At 36.5% G+C, this 13,759-nt stretch overlaps 2 protein-coding genes across 4 annotated transcripts in view; one reads left to right on the forward strand and one right to left on the reverse strand.

The window, feature by feature from the left end:
* Pou2f1 (POU class 2 homeobox 1) overlaps positions 1 to 13,759 on the reverse strand; it is a 117,681-nt gene that overhangs the window by 23,551 nt on the left and 80,371 nt on the right. For all 3 annotated transcript variants that reach the window (XM_051186156.1, XM_051186158.1, XM_051186157.1), the window contains 5 exons: positions 13,569 to 13,669; positions 11,529 to 11,582; positions 9,565 to 9,684; positions 7,450 to 7,638; positions 5,370 to 5,496 (listed from right to left, as the gene is read on the reverse strand). In XM_051186156.1, coding sequence (XP_051042113.1) covers positions 5,370 to 5,496; positions 7,450 to 7,638; positions 9,565 to 9,684; positions 11,529 to 11,582; positions 13,569 to 13,669 — 591 coding nt within the window. The remainder of the gene's footprint in view (positions 1 to 5,369; positions 5,497 to 7,449; positions 7,639 to 9,564; positions 9,685 to 11,528; positions 11,583 to 13,568; positions 13,670 to 13,759) is intronic.
* Positions 2,139 to 2,703, forward strand: LOC127223523 (60S ribosomal protein L21). Its single transcript, XM_051186177.1, has one exon. It carries the CDS (start codon positions 2,174 to 2,176, stop codon positions 2,654 to 2,656), a length of 483 nt encoding a protein of 160 aa, XP_051042134.1. The 5' UTR covers positions 2,139 to 2,173; the 3' UTR covers positions 2,657 to 2,703.

Genomic DNA, 13,759 nt, shown 5'->3' on the forward strand with positions numbered 1-13,759 from the left:
AGACAAATTAATAAGTGCAGGTTTAATCTGAGCAAAACATTGCCAGGTGGTCCCAAGAAAGAGAAGCCACCAGGGCAAACCACGAGGAAGTCTGTGGGTCAGACTAAATACCCTCCCAAGGTGGAGCTGCTGCATGGCAGAGTCTGAAGAGGGCACCTCTAGGGGAGATCCCCAACAATAACTAAAATGGGTGTAAAGGTGCATGCCCATAGTCCCAGCTACTCTGGAGGCGGGGGCAGGGGATCACTTGAGCCCCCATAGTTAGAGGCCAGGCCGGACAACATAATTAGAATTTGTTTGGAACCCCTGAAGGTATTTGTAGTACATCTCAGTCAATTATTTAAGTCTATACATTTTTGTGTGTGTGGGTTTTTTTTTTTTTTTTTGCAATGTTATAAATACGGTCAACCCAGAATAAATCTGCATTGAAGAACTCAATTTACTTAGTTTCAAACATAAGCATGTTGAAATACTAAATATAAGGTTGTGACAAGATAGCGGAAGTGGGAATGAGAGACAGTAAGTTATGGTGGGCTAACTTAACATATCTTTCATATATGCTTAGATACTAAACTTGGATATAGTGGAATATATAAGACAGTAAAATAATAAAAAAATTAAACCTATTAAGATTTTATCATTTGTAAGTAAACTTTGCCTAAATTTAAGAAATTAATATAGGTGTTTATTTGACAATGTAGATCCCCAATACAACAAATATACTAAATAGATATGGATTTTCCAGGGAACCCTTTTGTTTGTATCATGAAGCAACTATGCTAAAACTAATTAAATTGAATATACATAGTTAAAAGCTTCTCTTAAAAGTCAGGTTCAGAAAAAATTACTCATGCTTAAATGACTACCACGGTTCAATCTTTTAAAAAAATTTTTTTAGATCTATTTAATTATTTTATGTGTATAAGCGTCTTGCCTGCATGTATGTATGCGCAGAAGCACTTGGGACTAGAGTTATAGATGGTTGTGAGTTGCCATATAAATGTTGGCAGTTGAACCGGTTCCTCTGCAAGAAGAGCAAGAGTTAGTACTATTAACCACTGAGCCCACTCTCCAGCCCCTCTATATCTCAAGCTTGAAAGTATTTAAGGTGACCTCTTTGATTACATAACAACAGTGAGCCAGGCTTGGTGGTACATGCATATGCAGTCTCAGCATATGGGAAGCTAATGTAAAAGTTCAAGGTCCACCTGTGCTCCATAGCCAGACCTTGCCATGAAACCAAACCAAACAAAACCAACACTCCAGTAATCTGTCTTCCATTACACTTAAAAGAGAGTGTCTTGTTTAGTCCTTGGGAATCTGATCCTGTAGTGCTTGCTTTTTCTTCCTCACAGGCGTGTGTGCATAGTTTTCCTCAATCACTGTGCATTTAATTCACTGAAGAAGGATCTCTCAGCTGAACCCCAATTTCTCTGATGGACTAGTCTAGCTAAACAGCTTGTTCTGGAGATCTGGTTCCTGTTTTCCAAGCACCGGAATTGCAGGTGGAACTACAGTACTCACTCAGCATGGTCAGCATGGTAAGACCAAACAGTGAGCAGCCTCCCCAACCACTGCCTAGACTCTCATACTTCATTTTTTAACCACCTTTTCTCATCCACTGGTCTCTAGCTGCACTGGCCTTTCTTGTCTTGGCTTAGGGCAGGTTCATTCCCCTCTCAGGCTCTCTGTATTCTTCATTGCTTACAAGGACAGTCATCCAAATCCACACCAACTTATTTGCAGAGGTCTCATTCTGCAGTTCTGGATTCAGGCATCACTCTCTAGGCAAGTGTTCCTCATACCACACACCTATCTACCAAGTGTTAACTATTAACAACCAGGTCAGCCACATCTCCTGTCTTCCTTGGGTATACTGTTATCCAAGTCATTTGTTTGTTTACGACTGTCTGACTCCTAATAAGAACAGGGGGATTTCACCTTGCTGAAATTTTTAACTCCAATAATTAGAATGATATATGACACTTAGTGGTCACTCAGCAAACTGCTGAACAACTTAACTGTAATTATAGATTTTATGGGTTTGAACATACTCAAAAGTATTATCTAATGAGAAAAAAACTACATTTTATGTCAATAATCAGAATTGATCTATTAAAACTTAGAAAATAGCCTTTTGGCCGCGGCAGCCATCTTCCAGTAACTCGCCAAAATGACAAACACCAAGGGAAAGAGGAGGGGCACTCGCTACATGTTCTCTAGGCCTTTTAGGAAGCATGGAGTTGTTCCTTTGGCCACGTATATGCGAATCTACAAGAAGGGTGATATTGTAGACATCAAGGGAATGGGCACTGTTCAAAAAGGAATGCCCCACAAGTGTTACCATGGCAAGACAGGAAGAGTCTACAATGTCACTCAGCATGCCGTGGGCATCATTGTAAACAAGCAAGTTAAGGGCAAGATTCTCGCCAAGAGGATTAACGTGCGGATTGAGCACATCAAGCACTCTAAGAGCAGAGACAGCTTCCTGAAGCGGGTGAAGGAGAACGACCAGAAGAAAAAGGAAGCCAAGGAGAAGGGCACCTGGGTTCAGCTCAAGCGCCAGCCTGCTCCACCCAGAGAAGCACACTTTGTGAGGACAAACGGGAAGGAGCCTGAGCTGCTGGAGCCCATCCCATATGAATTCATGGCCTAATGTACAAAAAGAAATAAAGACCTGGACTGTAAAAAAAAAAAAAAAAACTTAGAAAATAAAAAACCAAGATTATAAAACAATGAAACAGAAAGTACAGACTCAGAAATTAACAATGCGTTTCTTTAAAGTTTAGCAGGAAAGTTGGATTTTTACTTCTCTTTGATAACATCACTTAAACAGCTGTAATCAAATTATAATACTAAGTGATTAATTGTGGTCCATAGTAGAATATTCTAAACAAATGCAAACTTACCCTCCCTCCTTGCTAGCTAGGGTCAGCTAAGATGCTGAGAGGCCTAGCACTTTTACAAGGGCCAAGACTTTCTACTGTTCCCACCCTGAATAAGAGACTCCCCAATCACAAAATTCAGGATTTTCTAACAAGAGTGTTTCTTTAATTTCAAAATTAATGTTGACAGTAGAAAAGGCAGAATACAAGTTGCTATGAAATATATCAGAAGCATATCAGTAAGAATTTTTCCAAGAAAGTCAATTCTGGGAGAATATTATTTCTCTTGTTAGTTTTTAAATAATTATATAACCACAGTGATATTGGCATTATAAACTATACTTTCAAATTCTTAGATTAACAACATTCCCTCTCTCTCAAAAAAAGAAAAAAAAAAAAGCAGAAATGATTGCTCAATTGGAGGCTAATCTCACGCTAAAAATATTTTGTTGTTGTTGTTAAAATCCAACAAATCAATCCTTGTCCTCTCTACAAAAAAACTAAAGAAGACTGAATCAGATTTTCAGTTACTATTAATCACAGTGACTCCACTGGAAATGAAGCTAATCTTACTAGATAAAATTGGGTCCTGTCCTATATGACAAAGATTACAACTCAACAGCAGTGGAACAAATTGTCTAGGTTACTTTTTATTGTGTGGTGTTGAGTGTATGTGTATATGGGTATGTGCATACACATGCTTTCAAAGGCCAGAGGGATAGGTCAGAAGTCTTTTCAATTCCTCTTTCCTTACATACAGAATCAGGGTGTCTCACCTGAAACTGACTTGGATATACGGTTTCTTGAGCCCTTCCATGATATGGGTGCTAGGGATCTGAACATGGATCCTTGTGCTTATGCAAGTGCTCTTTACTCACTGAGCATTTCCTGAGTCCCAATTAATATTGATATGATGATGTGGCAAAAATTGAGAGGTTACTACAGATAAGGGACATTTTCAGAAAGTACTTTCATTTATTTCCTAACTGAATCCCTACAATTTTTGCACAAAAATACTAAAATTATTCTCACACTTCAGGTAAGGAAACGGAGGCTCAGGAAAATTGTATTTCTTCACAGCCAGCCAGCCTGGCTTTAGACTACAGTTTATGCTTTATGATTTTTATTACAATGGTTTTCCTGACATTAATAAAACATTGTAATTTATTCATAATTAAAGGGAAAGATGAAAAGGGGAAGATGAGAAGGAAACTATGTGAAACTCAGAAAACTTAGGTGGTTTGTCCAAGGTTGTATGTTCTAAAGCCAACTAGTATTCCTTTCCATTATATGCTGTTTTCCCAATCCTATGAAAGGCTGGAAAGGAAGAAATTAGAAACATAGAAACACACAAAAAAAATTAGGATATCCATTTCTTATTTCATATATGAAAAAAGTAATATCCTTGGGATTTATAAAAAACTACAGAGACGTGATCACATTCAGTCTTAAGGTCTGAACAATTGCCAATCTAACATATACATTCTTTGGACATAGCCCGGGAAAGTCTTTCTGATCTAAACAGACCATTTCTTCCTTCTCTTTTGGAATTCTCTTTCACTGTAATGATCACTTTTTACTCTACAACTCCCTGCTATTCCAACTGTTGGTTTTACTAAAGATCTCCCATTATTGTGAATACATTTTCTTGATCACCTAGATATCCATTCCTTACAATTGGACAAATATAACTCATCTTCAAGTCATTTTCTTGGTTTTTAGTTTATTTTGAGATAGGTTCTCACTATGTAAACCAAGCTGGTCTTAAGCTCAGAGATTCCCCCTGCCTATGATGGACTTCCAAGTGCTAGGATTAAAGGCATGTGCCACCACACTTGGCCCAAATCCTTTTTGTCTGCTTTATTACTTTCTCTGTTCTGCCCTGAAATCATGGCTCAGCTTGTATCAATTTCAACAGTATCCTGCAGAGTTCGGCAGCCCAATATTACTAAATCTATTCTTGCCTATTCTAGCCTCTCCAAGTTTAAATGTAAATAAGTTTTCTTAATACAAACGGTTAATGCCACTTTTCTGTTTAAGCCTTTAATTTTTTAATATCCTACAGAAAACTTTACTGAAGGGTATAAGACATTCAAATCTAAGTTCACAATGAACTATTTAAAACTCTGAAACCTACCCTTCTCATTCATTCAAATAAACAGTCTTGGAAATGATTATGTTGTAGGATTTCAAGTTATTAAGCTCCTGTAAATTTCCTGTGAGATTATTTCTTTCATATGAATAAGCTAGTCTTTATTGATTTTTCAGGTCTCAAATTTCATTCTTACTCATATATGTAACCTATGTTCCTGATTTAAGGCATTACTTATAGTTCTCATGAAAGCAAAATTCAGTTTGAAACCAAAATTTAAGAAAAACATTGTTCACAAGGATACTGTTAGGAGAAAAATGCTAGTTAAGGTGTCTGGAACACTAAGTGGACAGCTTTGCTGCAGCACTAGTCAGCTTTAGGGAGATGCTTACCCTGCTGGCCCTGGGGGGTCTGTGAGATGATAAACTGTGCTGGTTGCAAGTTGGTGGTTGGATGCACCAACACAAACTGTTGCAAGTTGAGATTTTGCTGTTGAAGCTGTTGCAGCTGTTGAAGATCCTAAAAAATTCAGAAGCAAAACACAGATTAGAGATTCAGAAATGAAAGCTGGCATAACTGTAAGGTTCTTAGATTATGTCTTCTGTCATATCAAGTAACAATGAGACAATACTTAAGATAGTCTGGCTTCTAGGACTGTGTCAATGTGAGAAATCCTCAGGTTTCAGACCAGAGAGAGGCTCAGTTGGTAGAAGAGCTTTCTGTGCGAGCCAGAATGCCAGAGTTTGATCCCTAGAGCCTATGGTGGAAGAAGAGAACTGATTCCTGAGAAGTGTCCTGACTCACACACATACAAAAATAGCAAATGTCAAAACCCAGAAACCTTAGGGCCTCTGCAAGAAGTAGTATTTTTGAGGGCACGATGTATGTAACATCATGACTTATGCCAAGCCAATTACTAATAGTACTTAAAATCTTCCAGAATAAATAAATATAAAATAAATGTCTACAGTTATAGGGAAGGTTATTTTCAATTTTAAAACTCTAATATTTTGTTAGTATGTGGGGGAGGGGGTTTGCACATAGCACACATACATGAGGAAGTCAGAAGAGAATTCTGGAGTTAATTCTCTACTTCCACTTGCTACCATTTTGAAGGCTAACTTTGACTATCTCTGTAATTTACTGTGGACATCCCTATGAGGAATTTTCTTGACTCAAACACCTAAGTTGGAAAGACCCTTGCTAAATCTGGGCCACACTTTCTGGTGGTAACCCATAAAAAATAACATGGAAGAAGGAAGGTTCGGCCTGCTCTCACTCTCTCTGGTAAGGTCTATCTATCCTGCTGCTGAGGCATTCTTCTGCTATTAGAATCTACTTCTTCAGGAGTTCAAGGTAGACTGAAGACTAGCTGAAACATCCAGCTGCATGCACTAAACAACTATTGGATTCTTGGCCTTTCCTTTAACAAACAGCCACTGTTGGACTGGCTAGACCACAGCATATAAGCAACTCTAATCCTTTTGATATGTATTCGTTCTATGAGTTCTGTTCCTTTAGATCTGGTCTAAAGAAACACCAACATGAACTTTAAAAAGGCTTTTAAATATTTGACCCAATTTTTCTCTAAAGTAAAAATTGAGAGTGCTAGATCCAAATTTCCATCCACGAAAAGATCTAATTCCTGAAATTTGATACCAGCTTATCCAACTCAATTGAGAAATCAGTGTTAGGTATAAATGATCTTATTTATCTCAATTTTTGACATGGTCTCAGAGCTCACATACTAAAATAATTTGATTAAGAAAATGGCTCAAAAAAAAAAAAAAAAAAAAAAAAACTATCTTGATACAGACTGTGCACACAGTAATAAAGATGAATCTGACTCCATTTCATGAATCTAGCCAAACTCTTGTTACAGCTTAAATACACTTCCCTTCTCTTGTGGGGATATAAAGACGACTGCTTAGTGCATAAAACTTCTTTACATATGTCTTCTCACACACCTTTTCATTTTCTTGACATAAAGGATTTCACTTATTTTCCTTTTTATATCTTTTAAGTATTTTATTCTAAAATGTGAAAACTAAGATCCTGTAACATTTTACAGTTCTCCATGGTTCTAATCACTCCAAGCAGAGAGAGGACTTCTTGTCTTTCTCATAGAATGGCAACACTTACTGTAGAGCACAAGAATTCTTCCCTGCTATAATTAGCTAATTAAGACAAATACAGTAAGTGTTTGCCTCAGAAATATGCCAGCTACTTATGCAAGAAATGTCACTTAACATAAACATTCAGTTATCCAAATAATCAGCTATGTATTTATATCGACTCTAATAAGCAAACAAGTGTGTTGCTCTGACTCAGTGAAAAAGGATAAGGCCTTCTTGATCTAGAGTTCCTTGGGCTTTTGAAGACCCACAGTAAAAACAGAAAGCTACCAATATTCAGTAATATTTCTCCATTTTCTTACTTGCTTGCTTTCCCTGTACGCCTGTGCTCACGTACCTGTGCGATCTGTATAGGCTGAGACAGTGGGATCTGAGTCATGGGTGTGGCAGCGGAGGCTGAGATGGTGGCCCCAGCGGCACTGTGCTGTTGGCTGGCGGAGTGCTGCTGTACTGCAGCAGCCAGGAGCTGGGCTTGCGCCTGCGCCTGCTGTAGCAGTAACTGCTGCTGGGCTGGCGTCAAGGTAAGCTACAATAAATACACAGGGGAAGATTGAAGAAATGGGCCCTGGAATGCTAGCAAACTGCTTTCAAACAGGCGACTCAAGTGGTATTACACCCTCACTACTCATTTTCATGTTACTAACATGCAGCTAAACCGTCCACCTATGACAAACTACTAGGACTAGCAGAGCATTTGAATTGAAGTAGTAGTCCCCACTTCAGACTTGAAGAATCATTTAGGCAAGAAAGGCAATTAACTAGTACACAAGAAAACAAAGAATCAATATTGACAGGATATGCAAAGAAATTTACACCTAACAGTGAGTGCTTAGTCGGATGAATGAGGGACAAAAGGTTGCTGTATATGACCAGGAAGAGAACTGATAAGGCCCAGCTGCTCCCCACTATATTTCACCATGTCCATTATGTCTTAAGATGTGACTAAAGAACATGAGCTGCACTTATTTGCATTCCAAATCTCCCTATAGGACCTTCCCTCACCCAATCTTCTGTCATTGAACAGCATTGGTTTGCAATTTTACATACTCTTTCCAATTTATTAACTCTAGGAAACAGGTGATAAGAGCCACTCTTCTAAATGCAAAAATGTATCTGAATGCCCAGATTTAACAAAATCTTCAAGGTATATGAACCTGGAATCCTAAGTGCCTGATAATATCTTAAGACATTAGCAACAAAAATCTGAACCTAACAATGAAACAAGAAATCTATTTAGAACAAACCTAAACTTTCATAGTACAGAATTTCAAGAAATGCTTACATAAAAGTAGTAAGTCCTTCTTTGGTGACACATTCTGATCAAACAAGGAAGTTAATACCTGTATCTCAACATCATTCAGCAGCACAGCCTGCCTTCTAACCTAACAGGATCTATTTATTCAAACAATTTGTGTATTACAAACACAAGAACCAAAGCAAAACTATTCAAAAATGCAATAGTCTTCAAAATGTGTGTATATATGTATATTTTATAGACTATAGGTATATATGTTAACCTCTAGTGATGGAAAATTATAAATGCACAAGAGTTCTGAGAAGAACCATCCATTGTTCATACTAGCTAAAGTTAAAATGTAAAAAATTCTGAAGGTTCATGATGTGAACTGATTAGTTTCTTTCTTATCATTCCCAACTCACTGTTTTCACAAAAGATAATACATAAGCTTTCAACACTGAAAAATTATTTCAAACCGCTAAATACTTAAAAGGACAATTTGTTAAAAATAAAAGTAAGCATCATTTATTGAAAGCTACATGCCAACCACCTTTTTAAGAGATTTATATAAATTGCAATGGTACTTAAAATAGATATTATTAATACCTCCAGTTAGAAGATGGAAATCTGAGAAACAGGGAGATAAACTAACTAGTCCTTTAGTAATTACTAAATACATAGCCAGGACATGAGTCCAACATGTTTCACTGTAAGACATTAGAAAGTCACTTCAAGAAATTTTTTTCTTTTATGGTATTAGTCCATTCTTTAACTATCCTGCAATAACACAACTCCAATTTTACCATGCATATGGCAATGACTCCCTTGCACAAATGAAGCAACACCATTTTTTAATGTGTTTAAAAAAGTTTGTAGTTAATCCCAGCACGTGGGAGGCAGGGGCAGGCGGATTTCTGTGAGTTCAAAGCCAGCCAACTCTACAGAGCAAGATCCAGGACAGGCTCCAAAGCAATACAGTGAAACCCTGTCTCGAAAAACATCCCCAAAATGTTTGCAGTTTATTCTGAACATCTCCAGCTATAACAAAAGAAATCTTGTAAAGTAATGACATAGGTAAAGGTTCTTCCAGAGTTTATGCATTCAGGAAAGTCGTTAGAAATCATACCAGCTGCAGTAAACACTTTCAATGATATGACAACCAGTAGCACTTCAGACACAGAGGGAGTTTATTACAATTTCTCAATGGAAACTTACCCCAGTTATCTGCCCCCCAGCCAGCATTAGCTGGGTCTGGGGTATGGCTGACTGCATTGAAGGTTGCTGGGAAGGCTGGCTTGGTTGCTGTGAATCCCCAGATTCTTCACTAGATTTAGACTAAAGTGGGATTGGACAGGAAATAAAATATCTCAAATAGTTGGTAAAATGAAATGTACTTCTAACTCTAAAAATTCAAGAAATATTTAAAATATGTGCTACTCAATTTTGAGTTTTGGGGGATTTCTCTTTTTCTTTTCTTACAAACCTTTTCTTTCTACTTAAGTACTCTTACATACATCTTCTTTATTCCAAAACCAGGAAAGTTGCATTTATAAAATTTTAAGAGAAAATGAAATTGGTCTTCCACAAATTAACAAAACCTTTCACAACCTCAAATCCCCAGTTCAGGTAACGAAAAGGAAAAATCATTTTCAATTCATTTCTATTATTAGACCCTTAAAATTAACACTTTGACATATACCTGTGGCAAGTCTCAAACTTTTTCATATACTATCTTACAGTTCAATTACTTGACCACAGAACTTTTTATCTACTATTTTTAAAGAACTCTAAATGGAGTATCTTACACCAAATATTATACAAGCTTAAAGGAAAATGGTATAGGCAAGAAGAATTTATAGGCCTTAAACGGCAGAGAGAAAAAATTTCATGGTAATTAAAACTATATTAAAATTCTGCATAGATTTGCATATTTTCCACCACCTGTTTGGGGGACTGCAGCAAAGCTAATTAACATAAAAGCTCTGATTAATTCTGCCAGTCATTGAAAGATAATTATAGTGCAGGACAGTAAACATTCTGCATTGGAGATATAGCCTGTTTGCCAACATCTCTCTAAGGGATGTTAAGTTTGCCATGGCAACCAAGGCAATTTTCTGTCTCCTCTCCCTCAGAAAGGAGGGTCACATTATCTCCTTTTCTCTTCTTATTTCCATATGTTACTAGGTCCATATAACACAACATTTCATAGAATGTTCACCCAAAAATCTTTAGTCATTAGCAGTACTAAAAATCAATCTTTTAGAATACTGTTTATTCCATCCTGACTGTTAAGTTTCCTAAACACTACCATGAAAGGCTGACTGAAAAGTTATGGAGTTGTGTGTAAAATACTTGAGCTTTGAATCTTTTATCTGATGGTTTACAGAAGCAAAAACAAAAACAAAACAAACAACATTTAAGTTCCATTTTACAATTTTGACTCTCTGACCAACAATGTATTGCTTTTCTTTTCTTTTTTAAAATATTTATTATTATTTTAAACTATGTGTATATGTGTGTCAGTGCACATGTGTGTAGGTTTCTACAGAGGCAAGGAGAGGGTGTCTGTCAGATGTCCCTGAGTTGTAGTTACTTATGGTTCTGAGCCTCCTGATGTGGGAACTAAACTGGAGTTCTAAGTAAGAACAGTAATATGCTGTTCTTAACTACTGAACCATTACTTCAGCACACTTTAATATTACTTCTGTTTAGATCAGAGAAGACCACTTACAATGTTATCAATATCTTTATTTAAATACAGGTAAGCAAAACTGAGTTCTAGGAGGCTGTGACTTGCAAAAGGTCATACCGGTAGTTATTGGTACAACGAGACTTTGAAACCCAAGTTCCCTGATTCTCTGTCCAGTGTTTCATGAAAAATGATAAGCAGAATGATTCTTAAGAAACTATTTGGTTTTGGGTTCAGTATGCATTCCTGAACTTCATTCTAAAATTCTGAAAAGTATGACTTCACTTGTATACCTCTGGCTCACACACAGTAGCAGATTAACATAAGTTTCATTAATGACAATTATTACCATAAGGGTTCAGCAATAAAAATATAGAAATAATAAAATCAATAAGTAAGCCCAATAGTCCCTATTCTAAATTATGTGATTATAGGAAATTATGAAAAAAATTAATGTAAGATATGACCTATGTGCTCATATCCAACTTACCTGAATGTTTAAAGATTGAGCAGCAGCCTGAAGACTTGTGCCAGCGAGCTGGACCTAGGAGGAAAGTAATCAAAGGATGTAATAATCTAAAATAGTGTCATTCATCACTAGACAGTGTCATCAAGAAATACTTCAAAAATTTTAAGTTATACCACTGAGTTAGAATTGAACATACAAATACATATTTTATAGGGTTAAAAACTTTACATAATTGCAGAAATGTCTTCTCAATTAGCATCATCCCTAAATGAGCACTACTGAGTATGCCACATTTGCACTGGATGGTGCTCTATAGTTATGCTTAAGCTCTGAAAACCTAATTTATATCTTCCACATTGTTTTAAAGAACACATAAAAATAAATTAACATGCACCGTTTTTATCATTATAAACAAGAGAGTCTATCCTATAAGCCATACATGAAGAAAAAAAATCTCTTAATATTAATATTTCAAAAGTTCAAATCATAGTCACATTAAAGTAAGGGCCCACATGCAATTAGAAAACCATCATTTGGCAACTGTGACAGAAACCTGATTTAGAAAAGGGTCATCAACAGATCATCTAACTAATGGGCAAAACAAGAATAAGGTATTTCTCCACAGATGATGAGAATTACAAAGGATATAATAGCAAGCAAATGATCAGGCTGAATAATTAGTATTATCAGTAATGAGATTTGCCTTCTCCTGCAAGCACTGTATTTATGTTGTAATCCTACCAAAAAAAGGATAACCTGAACCGCCCCCCCAAAACAAAACAACAAAAACTAATCATAACAAGAAAGACAAGCTCAAATTGAGGAACCTTCCTGACTTGTATTCTTAAAAAATGTTTTTTAAAATTAAATATTTATAGTTGGGCAGTATTGGCACATGCCTTTAATCCCAGCACTTGTGAGGAAGAGATAGGTGGATTTTCGTGAGTTCGAGGCCAGCCTGGGAGAGGCTCCAAAGCTACACAAAGAAACCCTGTCTCCAAAAAAAAAAAAAAAAAAAAAAAAAAAAAAAAAGAAAGAAAGAAAAAATTATTTATTTATTGAAGGATTAGGATTTCGTTGTCTCCTAATATTTTGCAGCCCCTCTAAGGTTAATAATGTCTTGAAAGTAAAGAAAGACTAAGAAGGAAGACGAAAGATTATAAACTAAACTACATTACAATAAATGGAATGGTGGTAATGAAAATAAACAGTAGAGAATATGAAAGCTACTGTGTGCTGAACAGAGATGTAGAAAAGTATGACTAATTCCTTCATTTAAAAACAAATTTGAGGATAGTTGATGTAGGAGGTCTTTCTGTATGCTGTAAATACATGTTGCTCTCACTGGTTGATGAATAAGCTGTTACTGCCAATGGACAGATAGAAATTAGCCAGAATAAGAATAGAGAGATAATAGGTGCAGCCAGGGAGAGGCCACCTAGCTACCAGGAGGGTAGAATGCCTGGGCATTCTCTAGTAAGGTAAGGCCACATAGAGATACACAAATTACTAGTTATGGGTCAATAATTAAGAGAAAGCTAGCCAGCAATGCCTAAGCCATTGGTTAAGCAGTTATAGATATATATTAATCTCTGAATGGTTATTTCATTAAGCAGCTGTGGCACCTGCTTGGTGGAGAGAAAACAGGTCCAGTGGGTCCCACGCTAGACCAGGAAAATCTCCATTTACAGATAGTTTCCTAGAATTTCACCTATTTATAAGTAGGAGAGTTTTTTCTTTCTTTCTCTCTTTTCTTAATAATTTGGTAGTATGACATTTTGATTTTGGCAATGTAAATTAAATGAACAAAATTAATGTTCCATTTTGGACTAGGGGGGGTTAATCATAGATTTAAGCTCATGTTCATGCAGAATGACCTAGCTGTTTTATTATATGCCAACAAAATATTTTTTGTTCACACAGTGTAGAGTTAATAGCTTTTGTATAGCTACATGAATCATGCAGCAGGATAGTTACATGTGGCTTGAAATAACTTCCCTAGCATTTTATGTCTCTTTTAAAAAGCATTCTCAGATACCACTGGGTGAAACAGTAGTCTACCTGGTGAAGATGTCCAAGGAAAGCCTGGGCTTGGGCTGTTGAGATTGCTCCTCCAACAGTTACAGGCTGTTTCTGAAAGTCCAGACCATTCGTTTGCGTGCCTGGAAAATAAGCAAAATAACTATCAAGTGAAATAAATTCAAATGGAGCAAAGTACTTAACATCCACCAAGAACTTGATTTTAATAATTA

This window comes from Phodopus roborovskii, unplaced genomic scaffold, assembly GCF_943737965.1.
Source record: "Phodopus roborovskii unplaced genomic scaffold, PHOROB, whole genome shotgun sequence".
NCBI classification, from domain to species: domain Eukaryota; kingdom Metazoa; phylum Chordata; class Mammalia; order Rodentia; family Cricetidae; genus Phodopus; species Phodopus roborovskii.